This window comes from Lemur catta, chromosome 22 (assembly GCF_020740605.2).
Source record: "Lemur catta isolate mLemCat1 chromosome 22, mLemCat1.pri, whole genome shotgun sequence".
Taxonomy (NCBI): Eukaryota; Metazoa; Chordata; class Mammalia; order Primates; family Lemuridae; genus Lemur; species Lemur catta.
Window position 1 is genome coordinate 8167071 of NC_059149.1, and position 26527 is coordinate 8193597.

Genomic DNA, 26527 nt, shown 5'->3' on the forward strand with positions numbered 1-26527 from the left:
ACAATTGCCCCATGTTACTGCCAAAAGAAAGTTAACAAACCACAATGAGGTGGACTCCAAAAAGAACCCAGTGGTTTCCTGAGTTAAAGAGATGAAGCTGGTATTCTGGAGAGGCCAAGGCAGCTAGAGTTTCCCGGGCAAAGTACCAGAGGGAAGAGAGTTACACACAGAGAGAGAGAACCTGAAAGATGTGCAGCAGGTTCCCCTCAAATATTCAGTTCAATACTGATCAATGTATGCATGTAAAAAGATTACCTGAAGCTGAAAAAAGAACTATGTGAAAAGATTAGTGAGAACCGTCCTCACACAGGACCAGGAAGAATGTTTGTTCCTACAATTCAGTAGAAAACCTCATAATTCATGTGGCACTGGGCACAATAAACAGAAGGGTTTTTGCTTCAGTAATGGAGCAAAATCAGTTCTAGACTAAATGCTTTTCAGATCATGCCTTAAAAGCTTAAAAGCAAGGCTCTCAAGGATCAAACTATGTCCAAGTAACCTAAGCATACTAGAACAAAGCTCATCAACAGAAATCCAAAAATATAATAACCAACAAGGTAAAATTTACAATTTCTACCATCTAGTAAAAAATTACAAGGCATACAAAGAAGCAGAAAAATATGACCCAAAAAGAGGGGAAAAAATCAATTGAAACTGACTGAGAAATGATACATATGATAGAATAGTAGACAAGGACATTGGTAGTTATTACAACTGTATTGCATTTGTTAAAATAACACTAGAATAAAGATTGAAAATGTTATGTAGAGTCGTAAAAGATATAGAAATGAAACAGAACTTCTAGAAATAAAAACTATGATGTCTATGATAAAAAATACACTGGATCAAACTAATGCCAAAGTAGACCTCACCAAAGAAAGATTATGTAAATAGTAATTACTCAAAATTAAACATGGAGAATAAAGAATAATAAAAAAATCAACACCAATCGGTGAGAAGTAAAAGAACTTCAAGCGGCCAAATATACATAAGATTGGAGTCCTTGAAGGAGAGAAGAAAAAAAAGAAAACAGAAAAAACATTTGATGTAATAATACACAAAAATTTTCCAAATTTGAATGAAACTATAAAAGCACAGCCCTAAAAAGCTCAACAAATCCCAACCACACCAAGGCACACTATAATGAATTACTAAAAAGCAGAGATAAAGAGAAAAATCTTACAAGCAACCAGAGGGAGAAAAGACATTTTATATACAGAAGACATTACATACAAAGAAAAGGATGGCAACAGATTTTTCAGGAAAAGCAATGTAAGCCAGAAGACAATGTAGGAATATCCTTAGAAGTAAAAAATGGGAATTTCACCCCACAATTCTTTACCCAGTTAAACTGTCATTCAAGAAGGAAGGCAAATTAAAGACTCTTTCAGACATACAAAAGCCGAAAATAAATTTGTCACTGGCATATCTGCATTATATACCATGTAAAAAATAAATCCTTCAAGCAGAAATTAAATGATACCAGAAGAAAATCTAAATTTACACAAAGAAATAAAGAACACAAGAAACGGCAACTATGTGGTTAAATATAAATACTCTATCTATTATTAAATCTCTTTAAAAGGTAATCAACTGTTCAAAGCAAAATTAATAACAATGACTTGTAGGGTTTATAACTTGTGTAGAAGTAAAATACATGACAACAATGGCACAAGAAGCCAGAGAGAAACTGAAATACTGACTGAAGTCTTGCAGTATCACTAGGAAGACTGTGATACAAAAATATCAAGACAGTAAATTTAAACATTAATAATCAATAATCAAATTAAATATAAATGGTCAGAACAACTCAATTAAAAGGCAGAGATTGGAAGACTGGATAAAAAAAAGCATGACCCAACTACATGCTGCCTACAACATAAACAAAAGTAAAAGGATGAGAAAGATTTCTCAAGCTGACTAATTAAAAGTAATCAAGAGTGGCTATATTAATATCTAATTGCAGGACAGAGAATATTTCTAGGGATAAAAAAGGCTATTTTTTAATGATAAAGGAGTTGATTTATGAAGAAAATAAAACAATTCTAAATGTTTATGCAGCTAATAACAGAGTGTCATGAAGCATAAAGAAAAATCGATAGAATTGAGGAAAAATAGACAAAAGAGCAGTTATAGCCAGATAATTCAATATTCCTCTCTCAATAATTGACATAATAGGTAGACATAAAATCAGTAAAGATATGGAAGATCTGAATATCTATTAACTAACATGACTAATTATTTATAGAACACTCTACCCAACAATAGAATACATATTCTTTTCAAGTGTACACAGAACTTGTACTAAGATAAACTGCATTCTGGGCCACAGGACAAGTTTTAATATAAACGTATTCGAATTACACAAAATATGTTTTTTGACTGCAGTGGAACAGTATTTAAATCAGTAACATGAAAATATCTAGAAAATCTCCAGATAGTTCAAAACGAGTAACACATTTCTAAATATCCTGAGACAAAGAAAAAAATGAAAACATATTAGAATGTATTTTGAACTGAATAAACACGAAGGTACAACATATCAAAACTGTGGGATGAATTAGAGGAAAATTGATAGCACTGCAATGCCTATATTAAAAAAGAAAAAAGGTCTCAAATCAATGACCTCCTCTTATTTCTAAGGAAACTAGAAAAAGAATAAATGAAAACCAAAGTAAGAACGCTGGGAAAAAAATATATGCAAAGCACATATTTAATAAAGGACTTGTATCAATAATATATAAAGAACTTTCAAAACTCAGTAAGACAAACAACACAATTAAAAACTGGAAAAAGATTTAAAGGAACACATCACCAAAGAAGATATGTGGATAAAAAAGAAGCACATGAAAAAATGCTCAACATCATTAGTAATTAGAGAAATGCAAATTACAACCACAATGAAATACTACTAAATACCTACCAGAATGGCTAAAATTAAAAAGACTGATCATACCAAGTGTTAGAGAAGATGTGGTGGAATTAGAACCCTCATACACAGCTAGGGAGAATGTAAAATGGTATAACCACTTTGGGAAACAGTTTGACACTTTCTTAAAAAGCTAAACACATACCTATTAGATAAGCCAGTCATTCCACCTAGTATTTACCCAAGAGAAAGAAAGCCCATGTTCTCACTAGGAAGATACTGGTAAACAAGGAGTACATGGTCTACCAGGCAATAAAAAAAATAAATAAGTAATTACTATAGTATGTGATAGTGCTACCAGTACTAGGAAAGCAAATAGAAGGGGCAAATTAATTCAGATTTAGGCAGCCAGGGAAAACTTTCTTTAGAAAACAAGATGTAAACTGAGGCCTAAGTAGCAATTACCCCAGTTCCAACAATGTGAAAATAATATGACATGAAAGCCCAGAGGCAAAAGAGAGTAACCTATTAGAGGAAATCAAATAAGTTACAATATGTTTTAAACAATGAAATGAGGCTGGCAAGGTAAGCTAGAGGCAAATCATGCAAGGCATTTAAGCCAATGTTAAGGATTTGTGGACTTCATTCTAAGAGCAATGCAGATGCACTGAATTTAAAGCAGGATACTGACATAAAACTTGAAGGAAAACACTAAAACTCTATAATGTACAGTGAAACATGGATTACAGGAAGAAAGATGGGAAATAGGAAGCCTAGGTAAGAGGCTATTATGTAACTTTAGGCAAGAAATTGAAAGTTATAAATGGAATGAAAAAAGTGGAAACATTCACAAGGAATTTAGGTGGCTGAATCAACATAATTAAATGTATAACTGATGTGGATAGTGAGGGAGAGGTACAAGGATGCCCAATTTATGACTTGGGCCACTGGGAGATCACATTAATTTTCTTCTATATTACTTGCCATTGTATGTAGGTCCACTGTCCACACTTCCTCCGTATCCTTTAGTCTCACAATATGGGGGAGCCCAGCCATGTTCACAGTGACAATTCTTATTGCTATTACATACCTTCAAAACAATCAAAATACCACTTTTGTTAATTGTGAATGTTGCTCTGTATCATCAACTCAAGAATGGAAACCAAGAGAAAGGTCTAAATTCATACAAATTTATAGAAACTCTTTTTAAGAATGAAAAATTTATCAGGATCAAAATTCCCCAACATCTAAAAATCTTAGGAATTCTCATCTAATCCTCCCTGGGAATTGTCTTTATTCAGCACTACCTTCATGAACAAACCAAAAGAGAATATTACCTACCCCATGTCCATGACACTTTTTCTGAACATCACAGTCATAATTCAGAACAGAAGCATCTACACATTGGAAGTTTCTACAGATCTGAAAAAAAAATGCACTAAGTGAAGTAAACAAAAATTGAGCACATTAATAAAGAAGTACCCAGAAAAAAAAATCTCCATGCAGATTAAATTCACTGGAGAATTCTTTCAAACTTTCAAGGAATGGTTAATTCCCATGTTATATTTTTGAAAATGTAAAAAAAACTAAATGAAATTAATTGACACAGAATTAATAATCAAAGAAGACAAAGATGACATAAAGTTCAAAACCAAAAATAAAACTACCATCTATCCTACCATATGAATATAGATGTGAAGATCCTAAGTAAAATATTCACAAATGGATTTTTTTCAACTCAAAAGTAACCAGACAGAGTTGATCCAAGGACTATAAGAAAGATTCAGCAATAGAAAATCTGTTGCTATTATACCTCTCACAAATGGTTATTACAACAAATATCAAAAAGGCAACTGAAAAAATTTGAAACTCATTTGAATTTTTAAAATTCTTTCAAAAGTAATAAAAAGATACTTTGCTGACAAGATAAAACTTATCTTCCAGTATCATGATTAATGATGAAACAATAGAAACACTTCTATCAAAAGCACTATTGAAAATAAATCATCATCTTACATAGTTCTAGAAATTCTAGTTCATACAATGAGATATGAAACAGAAGTAAGTCTTATATATTGGAAGACAGGTTAAAAAGTATTATCTCAAAAAAATATTAAACTAAAGACCTAAAGGAATCAGCTGAAAACACTTCAGAAATTTTTCAGTTTTCTGGAAAACTGACATCTCTGTGAAAACTGCTCTTTTGTGATAAATTAGGGAAAAAAAGAATAACCTTATTTTTAATATTGTTGAGTGCTATTTTAAATTTTCTTTAGGTAAAAAACTATACAAGATCAGGATGTTTAAATACTCTAATGAAATAAAGAGCAATTAGAAAGCAATAATGAAATATCAAGATATCTTTACTATTCTAAAAAAACTATAGGTGTGAACAGAACTGTAAGAAAGTCAGAAGATCTCCAAATACTGTTTCCTCCAATAATTTTCAATTAATTTTTAAATAGAAAATGTATTCATATGATTAAAAATTCAAAAAGTACAAAAGATTCTACAGCTAACTCCACTTCTGCTCTGTACTCTAGCCACCCAGTACTCCTGAATAAAGACTTCAAAATACTTTTTCATATATCCATAGAGTCTTTAGAGGAGCTCTTTACCAAGAGTTTCCCTATTCAGTTAAAAGATTTTCCTTTCAATAACTGATTTCAGTATATACCTGACACATTAAATAAGATAACAGAAATAAGATGAAATGTGTAAATATCTGGCAGATTTACTTTAAGGAGCAGAAAAATTCCAAGTCCTCCACAAAAGTGTGTTCTGATTGGCAGTGTTTACCTTGTGGAATGGATAGAACCAAACTGGTGGGAATACACTAATAAACTGTTCACAGTAGGTATGTTAAGACCATCCTCTCAAACACTACCCCACTCCATCACCACCACCAACCACCACCACAAATCAAGGAGACAAATGAAATTAACTACAGGACTTGTGGTTTACTGATTTCAGGATGCAAGTTGGGAGCAGGAGAGCTGAACCACCTGGGACAATAAAAATGAAGGCAAAGCATTCTCCTTTTCTATTTTCCCCCCACCCAATATCTAGTTTGACCCCTAAATATATGTTGGATAAATATGTGTGTATAAAGAATACAGATCTGAAGTAGCACCAGGTTGCCAGCCTGCTCAAACTGTACACAGTCCAGCCTCTGGTAGAAGCCAGAAAGGAAAGGATCCAACCTGCTTTATAAAAATTCAGATGTTGGACTTACAGACTAAACCAAAAGAAACAAAGTTATGGCTATGTAAAATGTGTGGTACACAGTTTATCAGTGTCAGTGTGGTTCAAGGTGTATCAGTACAGGTACACATATCAAGCATTTGCTATCCTTTCTTGCACATAAATATTGTTGACACTATTAGAAAACTATGCAGTTAGAATAAATATATTAATAGAAAGGCAAAAGGCCTTAAAATATATTTATATATGTTAATAATAACCTGGAATTTACGTCCAATATTTTTCCTACCAAAAAAATGGGACATGGAAGTTTGGAAGTAATAGTGTTATATCTTACATGGGAATAATCACTTTCTGTGACACCTTTGGGAAAAACATATTAATGCGTTTTTCTTGCTGTTAAGAAAACAAGTAGAACAGAAAGAAAAAGATATATGACTTACAAAGCACGTGGACACACACACATACCCCACACAAATATACAATTTGTGCAACACGCAAGAGAGGAAGCTAAAGTAGAAAATATCAAGAAAATAAAAGAGCATTAAATAAGATTCTAGAAATGGGATGAAATGTTAATAAATTAAACTGTACAATAAAAGCCAAAGCTCAACAAAATTATAAAAGTACAAAAAGAGAACACGGGAAAATATTTACATCATATTGGGATACAAAAATCTTTTCTAAACATGAAATCAAACCAAGACAAAATAGATAAGATTAGATTCTATGTTTTAAAATACACTTATGACAAAAGACAAATGATAAATCATAGATCATATTTACGACAGACCTGATAGTTAATATTCTTTACATATAAAAAGCTCTTAAAAATAGTAAAGTGACAATCTCAAATAAAAACAGAAAGATATGGATATGAACTTCTCAAAAAAAAAAATACATGGACCTAATAAAGACATGAAAAGATGCCAAAGCAGGGAAATGCAACTGTACTAAAACAACAATGAGGCTTTTTGTCATTCCAGGATGCCAAGAATGAAAAAGACTTCTGTTGGCTAGAACGGGGGGGGGGGGGGGGGGGGCGAATAAGACACAGTCATATATAATTAGTCTAATGTGAATTGTTACCACCCTACTGAAAGGTAAATTGGCAGTTTAATAGTAATTATGCCTAGGAAATGAGTTTGAGAAGAGGAGGAATGAGTGTAATATCAATATTACTTTTTTATATAATATTTTTAATTTTTTAATAATGAAAAAGTGATAGTCCCATATTTAAAAAACAATATTTTCCTAAGGAAGAAAAACTTAGATTGGGGGACAAAATAAAATCTAACTATATGCTATTTACAAGGCAAATACTTAAAACAAAATGACATTGGAAAGAGTTGGACTAAAGAATCCATTAGGCAAACTTAAACATAAAGAAAGTGTGGTAACAACATCAATTAAAATAAAATTTAAGAGAAAAACATTAAAATAAAGCAAAGTGAAATTTTAAACTAATAAGATATAATCCACAATAAAAATGTAATAGTCAAGAAACTGCTACAAACATGGCTCCAATATTCTTAGTGACAAAATTTATGTAACTGTAAGGGAAAATGAAAACAGAAAGCTACTAGACTTTTAACATTCCTTTCCCCAAAATCTTTAACACATTAAGAAAAACTACAAATAAGAACGTGAAAGATCTGAATATGTAATTTTCAACAGTGCATGTTAAAAGAATGCACTCACAACAATTACCAAAAAAATGAACATACACAGTCAACTTAGTAAACATGGATGGTTCACTCCAAGCCCGAAACGAACACACCTGATGGCCTCTAAAGCCAGCAAAGCATACCCAATTTCCAAAGGAAAGAGTCATTTTCATGGTAAATCTTCACAAAAATTTTCCCTTCTCTTATGTTAACATTTTTGGAAGAGAAAAAAGCATATTTTATTGGCTATTATTTTCAAACTAGGCAATTAGTACTTCTTTCTGATATAGCAATATTTTCAGAGAAAAATCTCATAACTGTTAATATACAGATTTTTAAGTAACCAAGCATTCCGGTAAACCGCATCACCACCATCATGAATTCGTCCCACTGCAGATTTGCTCAGTCTACAAATGTCAGTTGAAATCTGAATGTCAGTGTTGTGCTATTCTCCATCAAGTTGAAAGAACACTTCCAATATCTTTTTTTTTTTAAGCTTTAATGAGATACCAGACACAAAGGCAGTTAATTTCTACCTAATGATCTGATACAGTCCTTGTTTTAGTTTTCTTTTTTCCAGAACATCATGGGGATACAAACGCTACATCCAGGACTTCCAAATCACAGCTGTCTAGTTCCTTAGCTAAGAGGCAGTCATCTTGTTCACATCCTCTCGGCACTTGAAGTTACAGGTTCCACTACTCTGTTGAAATATTCCCCATCCTCTTTCAGTTTTACAAAATGTTGCTGAAATTTTTGTCTACTAATGATCTCCTGTATTTCATACTTAGGGGTTTTTTCCTACTTATTGCTTTACCTTTTGAGACGTTTTGGCAGAGCAAGAAGATAAATGAATATTTATGTCCCATTTTTTTGCAGATTTTTTTTTTACTCCAAACTTTATTACAACCGTTTAATTTTATGTGTCAATTTTGCTGGGCCATGGGGTGCCCAGATATTCAGCCAAACATCACTCCTGATGTTTCTGTGAGGGGTTTTTTGGGTGAATGTAACATTTAAATCAATCCACTGAGTAAAGCAGGTTGCGCTCTCTAATGTGAGTGGGCTTCATCCAATCAGTTGACAGCCTGAATAGAACTAAAAGGCTGAGCTTCCCCGTAAAAGGGAATTCCTCCTGCCTGCCTGTCTTAAAGCCAGGACATTGGTTTTTTCTTGACTTCAGACTTGAACTCAAGCACTGGCTCTTACTAGGTCTCAAGCCTGCAGGCCTTTGGACTAGAACCACACCATCAGCTCCCCTGTTTCTCAGCCTTGCAACTTGAACCAGAAATACACAACTGGCACTCCTGGTTCTCCATCTTGCCAACTGCAGATCTTGAGATTTGTCAGCTCCCAGAATTGCATACGCCAACTGCTTATAATAAATAAACACACATACACACACACACACACACACACACACACACACACACACACACACACTTCAGTAGGTCCATTTCTCTGGAGAATCCTAATACATCCAATATTTCTCACTTATGCCCAGAACAAAAACAAACAAATCTCCCAAAAAACTGAAATGTATAAAATGTTAAAAGAAAACAGACTTTAGCACACCTATCAGATGTACAACTCAAAAGAAAAGCTACACTGGTATGAGGCATGAGCGAACACTATCCTTTTCTACAAAGTCCATTCTAGAGGCACCCTGTTATGGGCCGAGTGTGTCCTGAAATTCGTATGTTCTTCTGAAATTCATAACCTCCAATATAATATTTGGAGATGGGGCCTTTGGGAGGTGAATAGGGTTTGATAAGGTCATGAAGGGTAGGCCCTGGTCCTATGGGATTAGTGTCCTTATAAGAAGAGACCCCAGAAAGCACTCACACTCTCTTTCTCTTCACACATGCACAAAGAAAAGGATATGTGAGCACACAATGGATGGCATCTGCCTACAAGCCAAGAGAAGAGGCCTCACAAGGAAATCTACCTTGCCGGCATCTTGATCTTAGACTTCCCAGCCTCCAGAACTATGCGTGCGAAATAAATTTGTTTTTAAACCACCTAGTTTATGGTATTCTGTTAGGGCAACCTGAGCAGATTAAGACACTCCCACTAATGCCTAACCTCTGTGATGTGAAACCTCACAACACAAAAGAGAGACTAGAATGAGACTTCACCGTAGTGATGTCTAACTATTTTATTTATGATTTATTTTATTTTATTGGTTTTTTTGTTTTTGTCTACCTAGTACGCTTTCCCATCTCATTTTTTTCTAGCATACTTATCTAAGTCCTCACTTCCTCTCACAGTCATGGGTTAAGGAGAGGGCTATGCATGTGGTAGAGTTTGCAGCTCAAGTCCGAGCAGTCAAACTACTTTATTCCACTGCATCGAACAACTGGCCCTTCAACTGTGTAGTACAGTCCTTTTCCAGGATGTCTTGATTTCTTGCTGGAGGAATAACAACCCTACCTCAGGAGGTGCTAGGAAAATGAGAAATTTTTTCCTCTCTGCTATAAGGGTAATGGTCTGTGTGCAGTAGAAAGAAATAAAGCCAATAAGAGAGGAGCAGAGATAAAAGAGATGGGAAAAGACTTACAGGAACATTATCTGAGATTCTGAATTCCAAAGCTTTTATTCATCCTGCAATTTAAATTAATAAATTTTCTTTATGCTTTAATCCAGTCTTAGCTGAGCTTTTGAGACTTAAGAATGCTGACTACAATCATGAGTAAAATTTTATACGTTTAAAAACACGATAAGAATATAGCTTTAGAAGTACGAAAGTATATTCACACCAGGAGACAGAATCCAGAAACGTATCAAAAGAAAAATACAGCGTTACAAAATAGTGTTCACTCCAGGAACTTAAAGAGAGTTTATTGTTAGGGAATTATTTAATATAACCCAACACATCAACAGGTCAAAGGAAAATAATAATTATTTCAATAACTGTCAAAAACTACTTATAAAACGTTATACTCATTCTTGTTTTTTTCATTCTTATTAGGACTAAAAATATACTCCATTTAAATAATAAATACTACCTACTTTAAGCCAATAGCCAAAATCATATATAGCCAGCCTGCCATATCCATGTGTTCTGCATCCATGAAATCAACCAGCCACAGATCAAAAATATTCAAAAAATAAATGAAAAATAACAATATAACAAACAAAAATAATACAAATAAAAAATAACACAATATAACAACTATTTATATAGCATATACATTGTTTTAGGTATTATATGTAATCTAGAGATAATTTAAAGTATACAGGAGGATGTGCATAGGTTATATGCAAATACTATACCATTTTATATAAGGAACTTGAGCATCCATGGATTTTGGTATTAGCAGGGTGTCCTAGAACCAATCCTCCATCTATACCAAGGGACGACTACATAACCTGCACTCCCAGTCAAGTTAGGGGCAAGACAAAGGTGTACACTATCATCTTTATTATTTAAAATTATTCTGAAAGGTCTATCACTGCAATTACACAAGAAAAATAAATCCAAATTGTAAATATCAGAAAGGAAATCAACATTTTATCATTTACAGATGACTATTTGCATAGAAAATTCAATACAACCAACAAAAATATATAACAGTAAGTAAAAATACACAAATGAACTTTTTTCTGAATATCAATAACCAGTCAAAAATATAAACAAAATAGCTTTTCTTGCCACTAAAAACCAATTAGAAAATATGACATAACAAATTAGAAAAATAAGAGAAGGGGGTCTATTAATATCAGAAATACTCAGGAATAAAACTAATCAAAAAATAGAAAGGACCTATATGACTAAATCTTTAAAAGAAGACCCCCAGAGAGATTTGTCAAAGGATACAAAATTACAGCTAGATAGGAGGAATAAGTTCTAGCATTCTATACCACTGTGGGATGACTACAGTTGACAATAATATATTTTATATTTGCAAATAGCAAGAAGGAGAATATCGAATATTCCCAATACAAATAAATGATATATGTCTGGGAAAATGGATATGCTAAGTACCCTAATCTGATCACTGTACATTATGCATATCAAAATATCACTATGTACCCCATAAATATGTATGATTATGTCAAAAAATAAAAATTTTTTAAAACAAAGAGCAAAATGGAGAGATATACCATAGCCTCTTATGAAAAACTCAATAATGTAATGATGTCACTTTTCCCCATAAAAAATGTATAAATTTAATGTCATCCCAACTAAAATTCCAAAGTACCTTTTTTTTCTTTTTTTGCACCTTGACAAAAAAATCTTAAGTTAGTCTGAAATGATAACTGAAGAAAAATAGCCAAAGAAACTATGAAAAAAAGATGAGGGGGCATTTGTACCACCAGATATAAAAAATATATTATAAAACCATCCAACCTAAAATAAAATAAGGTAGTACTGACACATGAGTAGTGAGACAGATCAAGGGACATGAAGAGAAAACCAGAAATCAAGGCCAAGTATATATAAAATTTAATAAATAATTCAAATTGGATTTCAAATTAAAGATTATAATTGAGTTTGTTAAGACAAATGATAAACTATTCTGAAAAACAACATTAGAACTCTGCATATAAGTTATAATTTCTGAATTAATAAATAATAAAAGAAAAAAGAGAATGTATGCCAACTCCATATTTTATTTACAAACAACAAAACATTCTACTGGATTAAAGAGATAAGTATTAAAATAAGAAACAAATTGGAAGGCATTGGTCTATCAGACTTTAAGTTTTACTACAAAACTACAGTAACCAAAAATTACTCAATAAATGGTGTTGGGAAAACTGGATAACCACATGCAGAAGTTTGAAACTGGATCCCCACCTCTCAACTCTCACAAAAATCAACTCAAAATGGATAACAGACTTAAACCTAAGAAATGAAACTTTAAGAATCCTAGAAGAAAATGTAGGGAAGACTCTTTCAGACATTGGCCTAGGCAAAGAATTTTTGAAGAAGACCCCCAAAGCAATCACAGCAGCAACAAAAATAAATAAAAAGCTTATGCACAACCAAGGAAACTATCATTAGAGCGAATAGACAACCTACAGAATGGGAGAAAATATTTGCTGTCTACACATCCAATAAAGGGCTGATAACACAAATCCATCTAGAACTCAAAAAAATCGACAAGAAAAAAATCAAACAACCCCATCAATAAATGGGCAAAGGACATGAACAGAAACTTTTCAAAAGAAGACAGAATAATGGTCAGCAAACATAAAAAAGTGCTCAACATCTCTAATCATTAGGGAAATGCAAATCAAAACCACAATGAGATAATCACCTAACTCCAATGAGACTGGCCTTTATCAAAAAGTCCCAAAATAACAAATGCTGGCATGGATATGGAGAGATAGGAACACTCTTGCACTGCTGGTGGGATCACAAATTAGTACAACCTCTGTGGAAAGTAATTTGGAGATATCTCAAAGAGCTAAAAATAGAAATACCATTTGATACAGCTACTAGGCATCTACCCAAAGGAAGAAAAGATATTCTATAAAAAAGACATCTGCACTCAAATGTTTATGGCAGCACAATTCACAATTGCAAAGATGTGAAAACAACCCAAGTGCCCATCAATGCATGAGTGGATTAATAAAATGTGGTGTATATATACCATGGAATACTACCCAACTATAAAAACCAATGGTGAAGTAGCATCTCTTATATTATCCTGGATAGAGCTTGAGCCCATCCTTCGAAGAGAAGTATCCCAAGAATGGAAAAATAGGCACCACATGTACTCACCATCAAATTGGTACTAACTGATCAACACTAATCTGCTCACATGGAAGTAATATTCACTGGGTGCCAGTCGGGGCGGGGGGGGGGGGGAGTGGTGGGGGTGGGTAAGCTCACAACTAATGGATGCAGTGTACACTGTATGGGGGAAGGGCCAAGCTTGTAGCCCTGGCTTAGGTGAGGCAAAGGCACTATATGTAACCAAAATGTTTGTACTCCCATAGTATTTTGAAATAAAAAAATAATAAAAATAAAAAAAATCTATTAGAAAATACTAGAGAATAACGATCTGATACTATGCTGAGAAAGGTCTTTCAAAGTATGTAAGTGAAGTTGGAAATCATAAAGGAAAGAAATAACAGATTTGAGTACACAAAAATGTAGACCTGACAAAAATACTAAAACCAAAAAAAAAGAGGCAAGCAATAAATTGGGCAAAAATATTATCTGTATATATATTATATATGACATAAGTTAATTAAAGCTCTTTGAATAAGAAAAGCAACCTAATTTTTAAATGAACAAAGAACAATAGGGAAATCATAAAAGAAAGAATGAATTTATATAAACAAAAAAAATTCAATTTCACTAGTAAGTATAAAATGAAAAGGAAATTGCCAAAAGCTTTAAAATAATAACTACTAATTCTGACTATGGTATGGAGTACTTAAAACACATACAACTGGTTGGAAAGTAAACCAATAAAACTTTTCCAAGAAGAAATTTGGCAAAACTATATCTAAAACCTTAAAAGTAAGCACACCATTGTAGTGCATTGTAGTAGTTTAACCTCAGAAAACAATCAGAGATATTCTGAAATTTCTATTTATAAAGCCATTTGTCTCAGCATTGTTTATAATAGCTACAATGGTCAAGTTTTTTTAGTTACAAGGACAGGCATAGAAATATGTAGGTCTTTTTGTAAAAAGAAGTGAGGAACAGAATTGGAACTGACAACTTGATAGAAATGGACATAACTTGAGGGCCCACCCATCTGTCTTTTTCATGGGCTACATAATAATCAGTCAATCATGTTCTCTCATTACCGCTATGTCTCTCTCTCTCTCTCTCTCTCTCTCTCTCTCTCTCTCTCTCTCTCTCTCTCTCTCTCTCTCCTCTCTCCTCTTCTATACTCCCCTGGGTTGGTTTCTTCAACTTACCCAACAATTCTGCTCCCTCGTATCTCTTGTATATGGCTTAAGCTTGCCACAGCCCTTTTAGCCTAGCTCCTACTTCATGGCATCTCTCAAAAAATTCTTAGTTTCTACCCTTTCTTAAGTGTATGTTTTCCCCAAAAAGGAATTTGGCTCAGAGCATCTTCTCATATGGAATCACTGGTAATATGTCACTGGTTGGCTAATTCTGGGCTCGTATCTGATCCAAACAGCTGAGGCCAGGGTGGCCAGGAGCATGGGCAAGACAAGCAGTGTGACATTTCTAGTACAGAGGCACACACACACACACACCCCCAAAATCCTGGACATCACCGAAGTGCCCCAGTAACAGAAAACTGGCTAATAAGTTTTAGCACCTCAATAGGGGAGGTAAATATGCACAGTATATTACAAAGTGGAAAACATTAGTTATCTGACCCCAGTGAAGAAATCTGGTAAAATTATAGTTGTTCGTCATTTTCTTCTTGGTAGCTTTGTATTTTAATTTCTACAATAAATGTGGATTTCTTTTATAATCAGAAAGAAGCAACCACTTACTTTGTATAATAATTTTTTAAATTTTTTTCATTTTACTTTGTAAATAGAAAACATTTTGATTACCTTTCCAGAATCACATTTTGTGCCTTCATTCACCATCCCAGGATCTGGTACATCTGTTCCTAGCTGGAAATCCACACCCCAACATTTGGTGCCTCGACTAGGTGTTTGAATAATAGCGGGCACAATTCCAAACACAGGCATCTCTTGTACATTCTCACACTGAAGCTTTCCACACAAAGCATTCCTGTAGAGAAATAATGCAAACACAAAATGCATTCAGTGTTTATACAAAAGAAAAATGATATAGTTGTATATAGAAAGGGTTTACTGCTATTTAGCTGAAGGGAATCTCAACAGAGAAAATGTATGAAAGCAAGAGATGTCAAAGCAGCTCTCTTTAAACACTGAAGAGAAGGGGAAAAGACGTGGTAAGTGGATGGCAAGATGCAAACTACTAGGGTACCAGGTGGTGCTGATGCTCCTTTTCTCCACACCTAACCCTTCTTCACTGTCTACCAAGGGCTCAAAAGGATCTAAGCAATGAAGTTGTTTATAAATATGATATAATTTTATAAATGCTATCATACAGAAAATAATATAGCAATACCAAAATTCAATTGTGTCTGCTTACAGAGTTATGGTAAGGTGGTAAGGAAGAAATTAGATTCTATAATGCAAAGTAAGTAAGAAAGGACTCCTCCCCTCTTTGCCTGGCTAACTTTTAGTTATTTAAAGAATCAATTCATTAACTCATTAATTCACTAATTCAATATCAGAACGCTATGAAGGCTTCCTTGACTACAATTCTTATTGTCAAGGATGTGTGAGTTAAATGCCCTTCCTATACACCCTTTTATAACACACTAAAGACCCCTAACATCAACTCTTATGATGCTATATTGAAATTTTCTATTTAATTGACTGTCATCTGACCCAAGCACCTACCCTATACTTGAATCCCCTCTATGATATCACTGCCAAGTCATCACAAGATATTTTTTCCCAATACCTATAACTCATCACCTCCTGAAACTTCCCATTCTAGCTATCATAACATCCTTTTACTTACTGAGTTAAAAACTTATCTCCTTATAACTTTTCCTCATTTGTCCCAGATCTTTCCCATAAGACCCACAAATAATATCTTTTCCTTCTTTCACATGGCAGCTATTTTAGGACATTATGTAGCTCCCTAAATACTTCACCAGGGAACTATCCTACAATCATTTTTCATGCAACAAGGAAGCTCTGCTAAATATGTTCCAGTTTGCTTCACTGCCTCTTGAAGGATAGTGCTCAGAATAGAGCATGAAATTTCAGTGAAAGCCTGACAAGCAAAGAAAAAAACAGAGCTCTCTTTTATTCTAGATACTATACTTCTATTAAGCCCAAGATTACAGTAGCTTTTATGGTAACTACATTACTGAAGCCCTTAAATATTAATATATCACTAAAACCCCTGTTTAATTTTTGCATGTGCTGCTAAGTCTTCATCTTCCCTCCATCCTGCATTCAAGAATTAATAATTTTGTCCCAACTTTACATTGATTCTTATGTCACCTTTTATTTGCTACCTGATCTGAGTCAAGTGCTTAAACTTTCTGAGCTTCGGTTTCTTCATCTGAAAAAAGGAAATAAAGAATGCTTACTACATAGTTGGTGAAATTAGATATAAAAACTTCTAAAACAAAGTGTATCACAAAACAGACCTCAGTTAACATCTGTTGGAGCCTACCAAAATTCGCATGGCTATGATACACAATTATTTCGTATGTAGTCTTGGTGACATATTAAAGAGTAAAAGGAAAATACTCTTAACATATAAAAAGCTATTATAAATCATTAAGAAAAAGACAATCACTTCAACAGAAAAATTAGCAAAGATGCAAACAGGCAGTTCACAAAACAAGAAATGCAAACAGCCAACAAAGCTAAGAAGAGATGCTTGTTGTATTAATAAAAGAAAATTCTATTACAACACTCAATAATATAATTGCTTCAGACAAGGATCGTTCATGAAATGAAATGTTGGTAGGGACCTGGATATTCATCTGGTAAAATCACTCCACATTTTACTGATAGCTGCAATGGAAAAAACATAACTTTATAAAACAGCAAGTTCTGGACATTGTCACTTAGTGTCACGAATAAGACAATCCAGCATTAAGTGTCTCCTTGATAGAGTGCAAACTTATAGAGCATTCTTCCCAAAAATGTTTAACCTGAATTCAATGAAGATTTTAGACTTAACTTCTGATTTAAAGAAAATTCAGTGGATAGAGGCACACAAGTTAAGCAACAGTGAGAGGAAACTATCAAACAAATACAGAACATGGGCTCACTGGCCCAGCCACTTTCACCAATGTCATTGAAAAGAAAAAACTAAAGTGAAAGGAGGTATTTTAGATTAAGAGTGACTTAAGTGACGTAACAACTAAATGCAACATGTGATCCTTGAGTGAGTCCTGATGTGGAAAAATGCCAGCTATAAATGACAGTTTGAGAACAATTAGGGAAATATTAATAATAATATTGAGTAGATAATAGATGGTATCAGGAAATCACTGATTTCTGTTAGGTGTGATATGGTATTGTGAGTAGCCTTATTTTTTGAAGGTAAATACTGAAGAATTTAGGAGTAAAATATCATAACGCCTATAATTTACTTAAAAATGGTTCAGCAAAGTCTACACAAAGTAGATATGATAAAATATTACAATGTTTTAATCTAGAATATACTGGTATTCATCATACTATTCTTTCTACTCCTTTGTATATTTGCAATTTTTCATTTATAAAAAAGCTTAAAAAGATGACACTATGTACTGAAAGAAAAAAATGACCCTTTCAGTGAAAGGGAACATGTAGAACATAAAACAAATGGCTTATGTTTGTGAATGTATATATATATGAGAAGGAAATACAACAAAAATTTAAGCAAGCATCTCTGGATGGTAGGACCAAGATGATTACTTTCTTTAGACTTTTTTAGATTTTATACATTTTCTATGATGAGGATGATACTAAAGATAGTGGTGATGATGATGATGATGATGATGATGAAGAGTGCCACAATGAACCAGGTACTCTTCTTATTAGTACTAACATCCATCAACTCATTCAGTCTTCAAAACAACACTTGGAAATAGGTACCATTATTATCTCCATTTTGCAGAAGGGAAAAATGAGGTATGTAAGTGAAGTAACTTGATGAAAGTATCAGAGATGTTAAGTGGCTGAACCAGGATTCAAACTCAAGGAGTTTAACTTCAAATGTATATTCTTAATGACTATATTACCCATATATTACTATTAAAAAATGTTTCTCCAATGAGTCACCTAGTAATTTTTAAGTTTGATAAGTGTAGTTTCTATATTTTCAACAAGATATTCATAAAAATATGAAATCAAACAAGGTTAAAGTCAAGGATATGGTATGTCAAGCAAGCTCCCTCCAAGTCTGCATTAATCCATTTATCTCCAGGTTTTAGCTCAGTTTATTCAACCAGTGATACTAATTCTCTGCCCATTCATTCTTCACCCATGTCACCTGTACCTTCATTCATTAATTCAACAAATATTTAATAGGCATTTACTATGTTTCTTCCAGGCATTCTGATCAACTCAAAAGATAAAATGTATCACTTGACCTTACAGTTTACTGAGGAAGAGTGATAACCAAATAGCCACAAAAACAAATGAAACTATGACAAATATTACAAAAGAATATTCTACTGAGATGAAGAAAATCTGGTAAAGGTAAAAGGGTGAATTCATCAGAAAGATATAACAATCCTAAACATTCATGTACCTAGTAACAAATTCAAAACATAAACAGCAAAAATTTACAGAACTATAAAGAAAAGTAGACAAATTCACAATAATAACTGCAGATTTTAACACACCTCTCTCAGAAATTGAAAGAACATAAAATACACATACAGATATATACACAAAGATATGGGAGATTTAAATAAGACAATCAACTTCCATTTACAGAATAACACATCTAACAACTGCAGAATACACTTTTTTTCAATTGCACATGGAAAATTCACCCAGATAGACCATATACTGAACAATAACGCACATCTCAGTAAGTTCCAAAGAGCTGAAATCATACAGAGTATGTTCTCAACCAAATTAACTAGAAATCAAAAACAAACAGCTAACCAGAATATTCCCAACCATTTGGAAATTAAGTAACATACACTTTCACTAACCCATGAGTCAAAGGAAAAATCACAATGTAAATTAGAAAATACTATAAACTGAACAGTAATAAAAACACAGCATATTCACTTCTATGAAAAAGCAGCACACAGCATTAAGAACAGCATTGTCCCTCCCACGAGAGGGACAGCTGACCCTGTTAACGAAGTGGAGGAGGTCTTCCTTAAAGAAGCCATGCTTCATCTGAGATCTGGAGGATAAACAGATCTGACTGGGCTACGAGGGGAGAAGACAGCATGCGTAGCAGAAGTGTGTGCAGAGCCCTGTGGCAGACAGCCACACGTGGCCCAGCATGGCTGAAGCACCTCACAGAAGCACCTCACGGAAGCAGCAAATGAAGCCACAGAAGTATATGAAATCACATGTGGAAAAAAAAGAAGAAAAAGAAAAAAAAGGGGACGGGAGAGGCAGAGGAGAAAAAGGACATTCTACACAAAAGCCAAAAAAAGAGGTTTCTTCAAGAAGGAGAAAATGGCCAGCACAGCTGAACGCTACTGAAAGGGCAAGAAGCACGAATATCTAAAAACATCTGATTTAGTGGCATGGAGGTCACTTGCTATTTCTTCTTAGCAAGCATTGTTTCACTGCTGTTGCTCAGCCTAACTTGGTGGTGTAGGAGGTAGTGTGGGTAGACGCAATGCACAGTATTACAGAATATTTACAATTATGTAAAATGTCAGCATGAGCATATGTAGTGCACAGAAACAAAAAGAGAGGAAAATACTGAATTTAGTGAACATATACAGATTGAGATTATGGATAACTTTTTCCTCCTTTATAATTTTATAACATTTATTTTTTAAAATAAGCAAATATTATAGAAATAAAAATGTTTTAATTCATCATTTTAAAATTGTATAGAGCTAGAAGGAAATAATGAAGTTCAGGGTTAATTCTGCAGGTACCTTTATCTAGGGACTTAGTAACATAATCTTTTATTGAAAAGGGTGTTTATTTGAGGTTCTTATTATAAATCAAGGATAAACAAAGTAAGATTCTAAAAACCACTAGGTTTTAGACAGTTGATGTCTAAAGGGATGAATTATTTTACCAGTTCTTTTCCTAACACCATAATCTCTGTGAAGCCTTGTGTTGTAAATGTAAGTTTGAAAAGTTAAGTGTTTAAGGGGGAGACAGTCAGCAGTCATAAAAGGTACTAGAGATGACTGGGCTTACGGCTTTCACATTCCCTTATGACCTCACCTCCACTTACCCAGTGGCACACTTCTTGTATTCACCGCCAGAGAGACCACAATTGCCAAATCTGTCACCTTTAGAATTCACTTCAATGAAACAGTCTTTTGGGGCAGCCTTGGCTTCTGTAACATTAAACATTTAAAAAAAAAAAAAAAAAAGGTCATGGCAATTTAACTTCAGAAACAGTAAAAGTATCCCTATGACAATTTATACGCCTGGATGTACTACTGCCTCAACTAACCTCTGAAAAAGTTTCATTCCTTACACATAAAACATTTTTGTTCCACATTTTATATGTAACATCAAAATGTAAAAATAAAGCTTAGTTTGTACCAAAAAGTTAGCCTAGACTTAAACATTCATGCCCTAAAAGAAATGTCATTAAACAAGAAACTGTAAATAAATTTGAAACCGTGCACAGTATGACACGACTTGCAGCATGTTCATTCTCACTGTTCTCACATATAAATCTACTGCACTACTGGTTAGACCAGGCCAGGAAGGGTTGAAGAAAACACTACCAGCTACTACTTTTGTTTTTTGATTTACCATATATGGATGCTTTAGGTGTTCCTACTAAACAGATAAATTGACAAACACCTGTGACAGATGACAAAGCATCAATCTATTCTTGCTTTCACATATATCTCACTTAAATTCAATTTTTCCACTTAATTATACATTCTTAAAAATACTTTATTTAGAAATAATTTTAAGCCAAAATGCCCGTACTTCTTCTTTAATAAAGGAAGTTCATGTGCCTGTCTTACTATGTTGTTTAGTTTTAAAGAAAATGTATGTGGAGTCAAAGGAGTTACAGCAAAAAAGAGGCAAAATATCAAATAACATGAAAAATGAATACAGAAAACCTGCACAGGATAAATGTTACATGGCAACAGCCACAGCCAAGCCTTATAAAGAACAAAAACAGTCATTAAAATTCCAGATAATATATAAAGAAAAAAATAACTATAGCTCTCTTAGTCCTAGGCCTTTTCACAAACCACGATGAAAGTCATATCTTTTCTAAGTAATAGTATTTAGCTCATAAAAATGCCTATCTGTAATTACTTTTTTTAGTCTGGAATAACCTGCCTATTCCTGCAAAATATATCAGAAGTTGACAGATCTCTACCATCCTATCCCATGACCTGACTGATATTAAGTCCCGTGTATTTCTGAGAGTCCTCTCTCCTTAATCCCTGTCTGACCCACTGTAAGATAAGGGTACAAAAGAAATTAGAGGTGCAGGGGTCTGGTCAAAATCAACAACTGTAGCTTCAGAGAAATCCAGCACTGTACACATGACTGATATTACCATGTAACAAAATTTAAAAAAATAAAAACGGAAGAGGCAAAGTGAGGATTTGAGTTTCCTTGCTCCCTCTCTCCCTCCGTCCCATTAAACATTAAGAGTCCCACAGCCTGACAGGTAATGGATACGGTTTACCAGTAGCTCTCTGAAGGAAAGCAGAAAAACTCTTACACTAATTCTCTGTTCTCTCTTCTTAATTAAAGATAAGCCTCAACAAACATGTGGCACTCACATATTCTGTTAAGGTGAACATGTTATTGTTGCTGTTCCTATTAATTCAAAACAAAAGGGAAGAAGATGGGAAAACAGGACTCTAGAATGGTTTAGGCCTAAATCATCGCTGCCGACGATCAATCAGAGTAATCTGCCTAACTGTGCTGAAAAGCAATCTCTTCCCGGAGCAGCCACGATCACCTGCAGCCAATACAGGAAACACAAGGACACAGCACTGTGGGATACTGCTAGCACCAATGTGCAAGCACCATAAAGCTGACCAGAGGTACCGCCAGGCCTCTGTGTGAACTCTCCACGGTTTCTCACCAGAACTACCACACAGCAGCTACTTAGATCCTTTCCCTGCTCTTCAAAACTATGCTCCACAGTGTTGCCAGAGAAATCCCAAAAGAAAATCCAGTCGTGTCATTCCACACTTAAAATCCATGGTTCCCATTATCTAGGGCAGAAAAATCTCAGTTTGAAATCCATGGCCCCAAAAAGGTTAAGGTTAGCAACTTGAAGGATATAGTACAAGTTCCTGAAAAAGTCTGACTTCTGACTCTGTGGCCTCTCCTTTTCTCATTCCCTCAGGAACAGCACATGTTCCACCTATACTGAACTTCTGAGAGCACATATTCTAGCCTATGGAATAACTGTAAAGGTCAGGACCTCCCATCAAATTAATTTTGCCAAAAAAGAAACCATAAGAATTCTGTGTTCTTTTAGCAGACTACTGGAATAGAACAGAAAATCCAAAAATAGGCCCAAGTATACATGCTGCTTTAATACGTTGATAAAAGTACTATTTCAAATCAAGTAGGAAAACTAAATTGCTCAGTAAATCCCAGAAGAATTAAGACTGAAACATACAAAGCTAAAGCATAACAGTGCTAGAACAGTGGTCCCCAACCTTTTTGGCACCAGGGACCAGTTTCATGGAAGACAATTTTTCCACAGAATGGGGGCGGGGGGTGGTTTCAAGATGATTCAAGTGCATTACATTTATTGTGCACTATTATTATTATTATTTCTATTATTATTACATTGTAACATATAATGAAATAATTACACAAACCTCTCTGCTAATGATAAAGCCACTCCCCAGAGCTAGCATCACTGCCTCAGCTCACCTCAGATCATCAGGCATAAGGAGCACGCAACCTAGATCCCTCACACGCACAGTTTACAGTAGGGTTCGTGCTCCTACACGAATCTAATACCACCGCTTATCTGACAGGAGGCGGAGCTCAGGCAGTGATGCGAGCAATGGGGAGCAGCTGTAAGCACAGACGAAGCTTCCCTTGCTCGCCCACTGCTCACCTCCTGCTGTGCAGCCCAGTTCCTAACAGGCCACAGCCTGGTACTGGTCTGTGGCCCCAGGGCTTGGGAACTGCAGTGCTAGAAGACCAGTTACAGTCATGTGCCATATAACAATGTTTCAATGACAAACCAACAAACCATATATACAATGGTGGTCCCATAAGATTGTAAGACTGTTTACTGTATCTTCTCTATGTTTGGATACACAAATACTAACCATTGTGTTATAACTGCCTACAGTATTCAGTACAGTAACACGCTGTACAGGTTTGTAGCCTAGGAGCAACAGGCTACCATATAGCCTAGGTGTGTAAAAAGCTATGCCATCTAGGCTTGCATTAAGTACTACTCTATGATGTTCACACAATGAGGAAATCACCTAGGCATTTCTCAGAAGATATTCTCGACATTAAGTAACACATGATTTGTAAATATTCTGAGGAAGGGGAATTTCTAAGCATGACACCAAAGATAGAAACCATAAGAGAAAAGATAAATGAGAAAAAAGTTTAATTATGTCAAAAATCAACATCAGCAAAACTAAAAGACAAAGGACAAAATGGGAGAAAATGTTTACAATGTATTAAAAATAATTAATATCCTTAATCTTTAAAAAACCAACAACTTGCAAAATAGCAATAAGGAATAAATACCTTAGAAAAATGAAGGATAGGAACAAGCAAGACATAAGAGAAATAATACAAATCACCAATATCAATATAAAAGAACTGAAACCCACTAGTAATTAAAATGCATATTTTAAAATAATAAAAATGTTTTACATTTGTTAAATTAGCAGAGTTTTAAAAATGGAAACTGTGTTGGAAATATTTGAGGAAATGAACATATTCAAGGTACATAACTAATGAGGGTATAAAGTGGTATAATATTTCTGAAGATTATGTGGGTATCTTAAAAGCCTTTAAAGAACATAGTCTTTAATACAGAAATTCTGATTCTGGAAATTTATCCTGAAGAAGAAATGGAGGCAAAGAGTAAACTATACAGATATTCAGGACTAGTACTATTGACTGCTTAAATAAACTGTGGCACGTCGTTAGCATGATGTCATAGAAAAATAATAACATGGAAAATATTCAAGATTTACTGTTAATACTGGAAAAAGGGCAGTTTTAAAACATATATCAATATCCCATTTTTGTATATTATACACACATGCACTCCTATGCATAAAACATATGTGAAAGATAGTCATCAAATTTTTCAGTGGTTACTTATCCAGAATATTGAGAGTATGGAAAATATTTATTTTCTACTTTTTGCTTATTTGTATACTCAATATTTCAAAAAATATGTTCTACTTTCATTTAAGAAAGTATTAATAAATCAGTGTAAGTTATTGTCTTTTAATGATGTCTTTGATAAATTCTAGCAAAAAGTCTTCATCAGCTCACCATGCTCGTGGTGGTTGAGATCAGTTTTGCTGTTTTCTGTTTGTGTGACCTTGGGCAAACCATATCTCTCTGAGGCTTACTGTCCTTATAAGGTTTTTTTGAGGCCCAAATTTGATAATAAATGTGAACATCTCTTACATGTTAGCTCTCCAGCTCTTCATTTATTTGATAAATATTTATTTAGCGTTTACTAAAAAAAATAATTTTGAGAATGCATAAGCCAGTGAAGGACTTTTAAAACCCTTATACCCACAAGTTCAAAAGTCTCACTAGACCTATAACATCTGAGCTAATTGGCTGTATCTTTAAAATCATAAGCCATAGGCAGACTTCTGGTAAAAGGCCTGAACACATGCATGTATTTTCCTTCCCTCATAAAATCCCACATAAGCAAAGAAAATAGATTATTTTTTCTAATTCCTAAAAGTTTTCCCAGTTAGAGAGTGGAACTGGCAAAGGAGCCAGCACACAATTTTGGAAGCTGAAAACCAACTGATTAAGTGGTAAATGACTTAGTTTATCTGAGAAAAGTGAATCTTAAGCTGCCAGTGGAGAAAGCTGGGATCAACAACTTTTACACCATAGAATTCCACAAGGGTAGGAAATTGGTAGTACCAAACACTTCTAGATATAGGGGTAAGGAGCAGCACATGGCTTGAACAAAGAGAAAAAGTTTCAAGTCTATTTAAAAAGAGTTAGATCCACAGATCACCTCCCCTGTTTGTGCAGTCAGATGACTGTCTCTTCTCTACCCTGGCAAAAGAAATGGGTTTATTTTCTGGAGAGAGTGAAACACAAGGTTTCAGCACTCAGAGATACCAGGCACATAAGCACAGAAACTGTCCTTCAAACAAGGGGGTGAACTGAGTACTTTCCTACCCAATACTGAGATGCCTATTATTCCTAGGTTACAAATCTTGAATACTTCAGGCAACAGTAACACAATGGCAAGTATTTGTGTATCTAAACTTATCTAAACATAGAAAAGGTATAGTAAAAATACAGTATTATAATCTTATGAGACCACCATTGCATAAGTGGCCCATAGTTGACCAAAACATCATTACAGAGTGCATAACTCTCTCTCTCTCTCTCTCTCTCTCTCTATACACACACACACACACACACACACACACACATATGTATATCCTATTGACTCTGTTTCTCTGGAGAACCCTAATACAGAAGCCAACTAGTCAAGAGTGAAGAGAAACAGGAGCCTCCTTTTCAGACTTCTTCAAACAAACTGAAATTAGTAGAATATCTTGATGCCTCTAATCATTTCAGGGCAAGATCAGGCCACTCATTAACAATTTGCAGTTTAATTAATAGTAAGTACATAGAAAACTAACCAAGTGGGAGAGAGAGAGAATTATCAACCCTGTAGAAAGCAAACGGCAGGAAAGTAATTGTAATGTACTACACAGTACAGTTGTGAATAGCATTAACATGGCTATTCCACAATACACACTCAAAACTGCCTAGAATCAAAAAGAGTCAAAAAGTAGCATTACCAAGAAATTATGTAAACACCTGAAGCCAGTAACAAAAAAATCAGCTAAAAAGGGTAAAAATGGCTGCCTTAACAGATGAGGCTACTGGGTGGGAATAGGCCTTATTTTTTCATATTAAATAATAATACATTACA

The 26527-nt window shown here is 34.3% G+C and overlaps 1 protein-coding gene across 1 annotated transcript in view; it reads right to left on the reverse strand.

The window, feature by feature from the left end:
* ADAM9 (ADAM metallopeptidase domain 9) overlaps positions 1-26527 on the reverse strand; it is a 112912-nt gene that overhangs the window by 33999 nt on the left and 52386 nt on the right. Inside the window, exons 15-18 of the mRNA XM_045535839.1 lie at positions 20630-20735; positions 15244-15427; positions 4211-4291; positions 3854-3959 (exon numbers count right to left, since the gene is read on the reverse strand). Of these exons, the coding sequence (XP_045391795.1) occupies positions 3854-3959; positions 4211-4291; positions 15244-15427; positions 20630-20735 (477 nt within the window). The remainder of the gene's footprint in view (positions 1-3853; positions 3960-4210; positions 4292-15243; positions 15428-20629; positions 20736-26527) is intronic.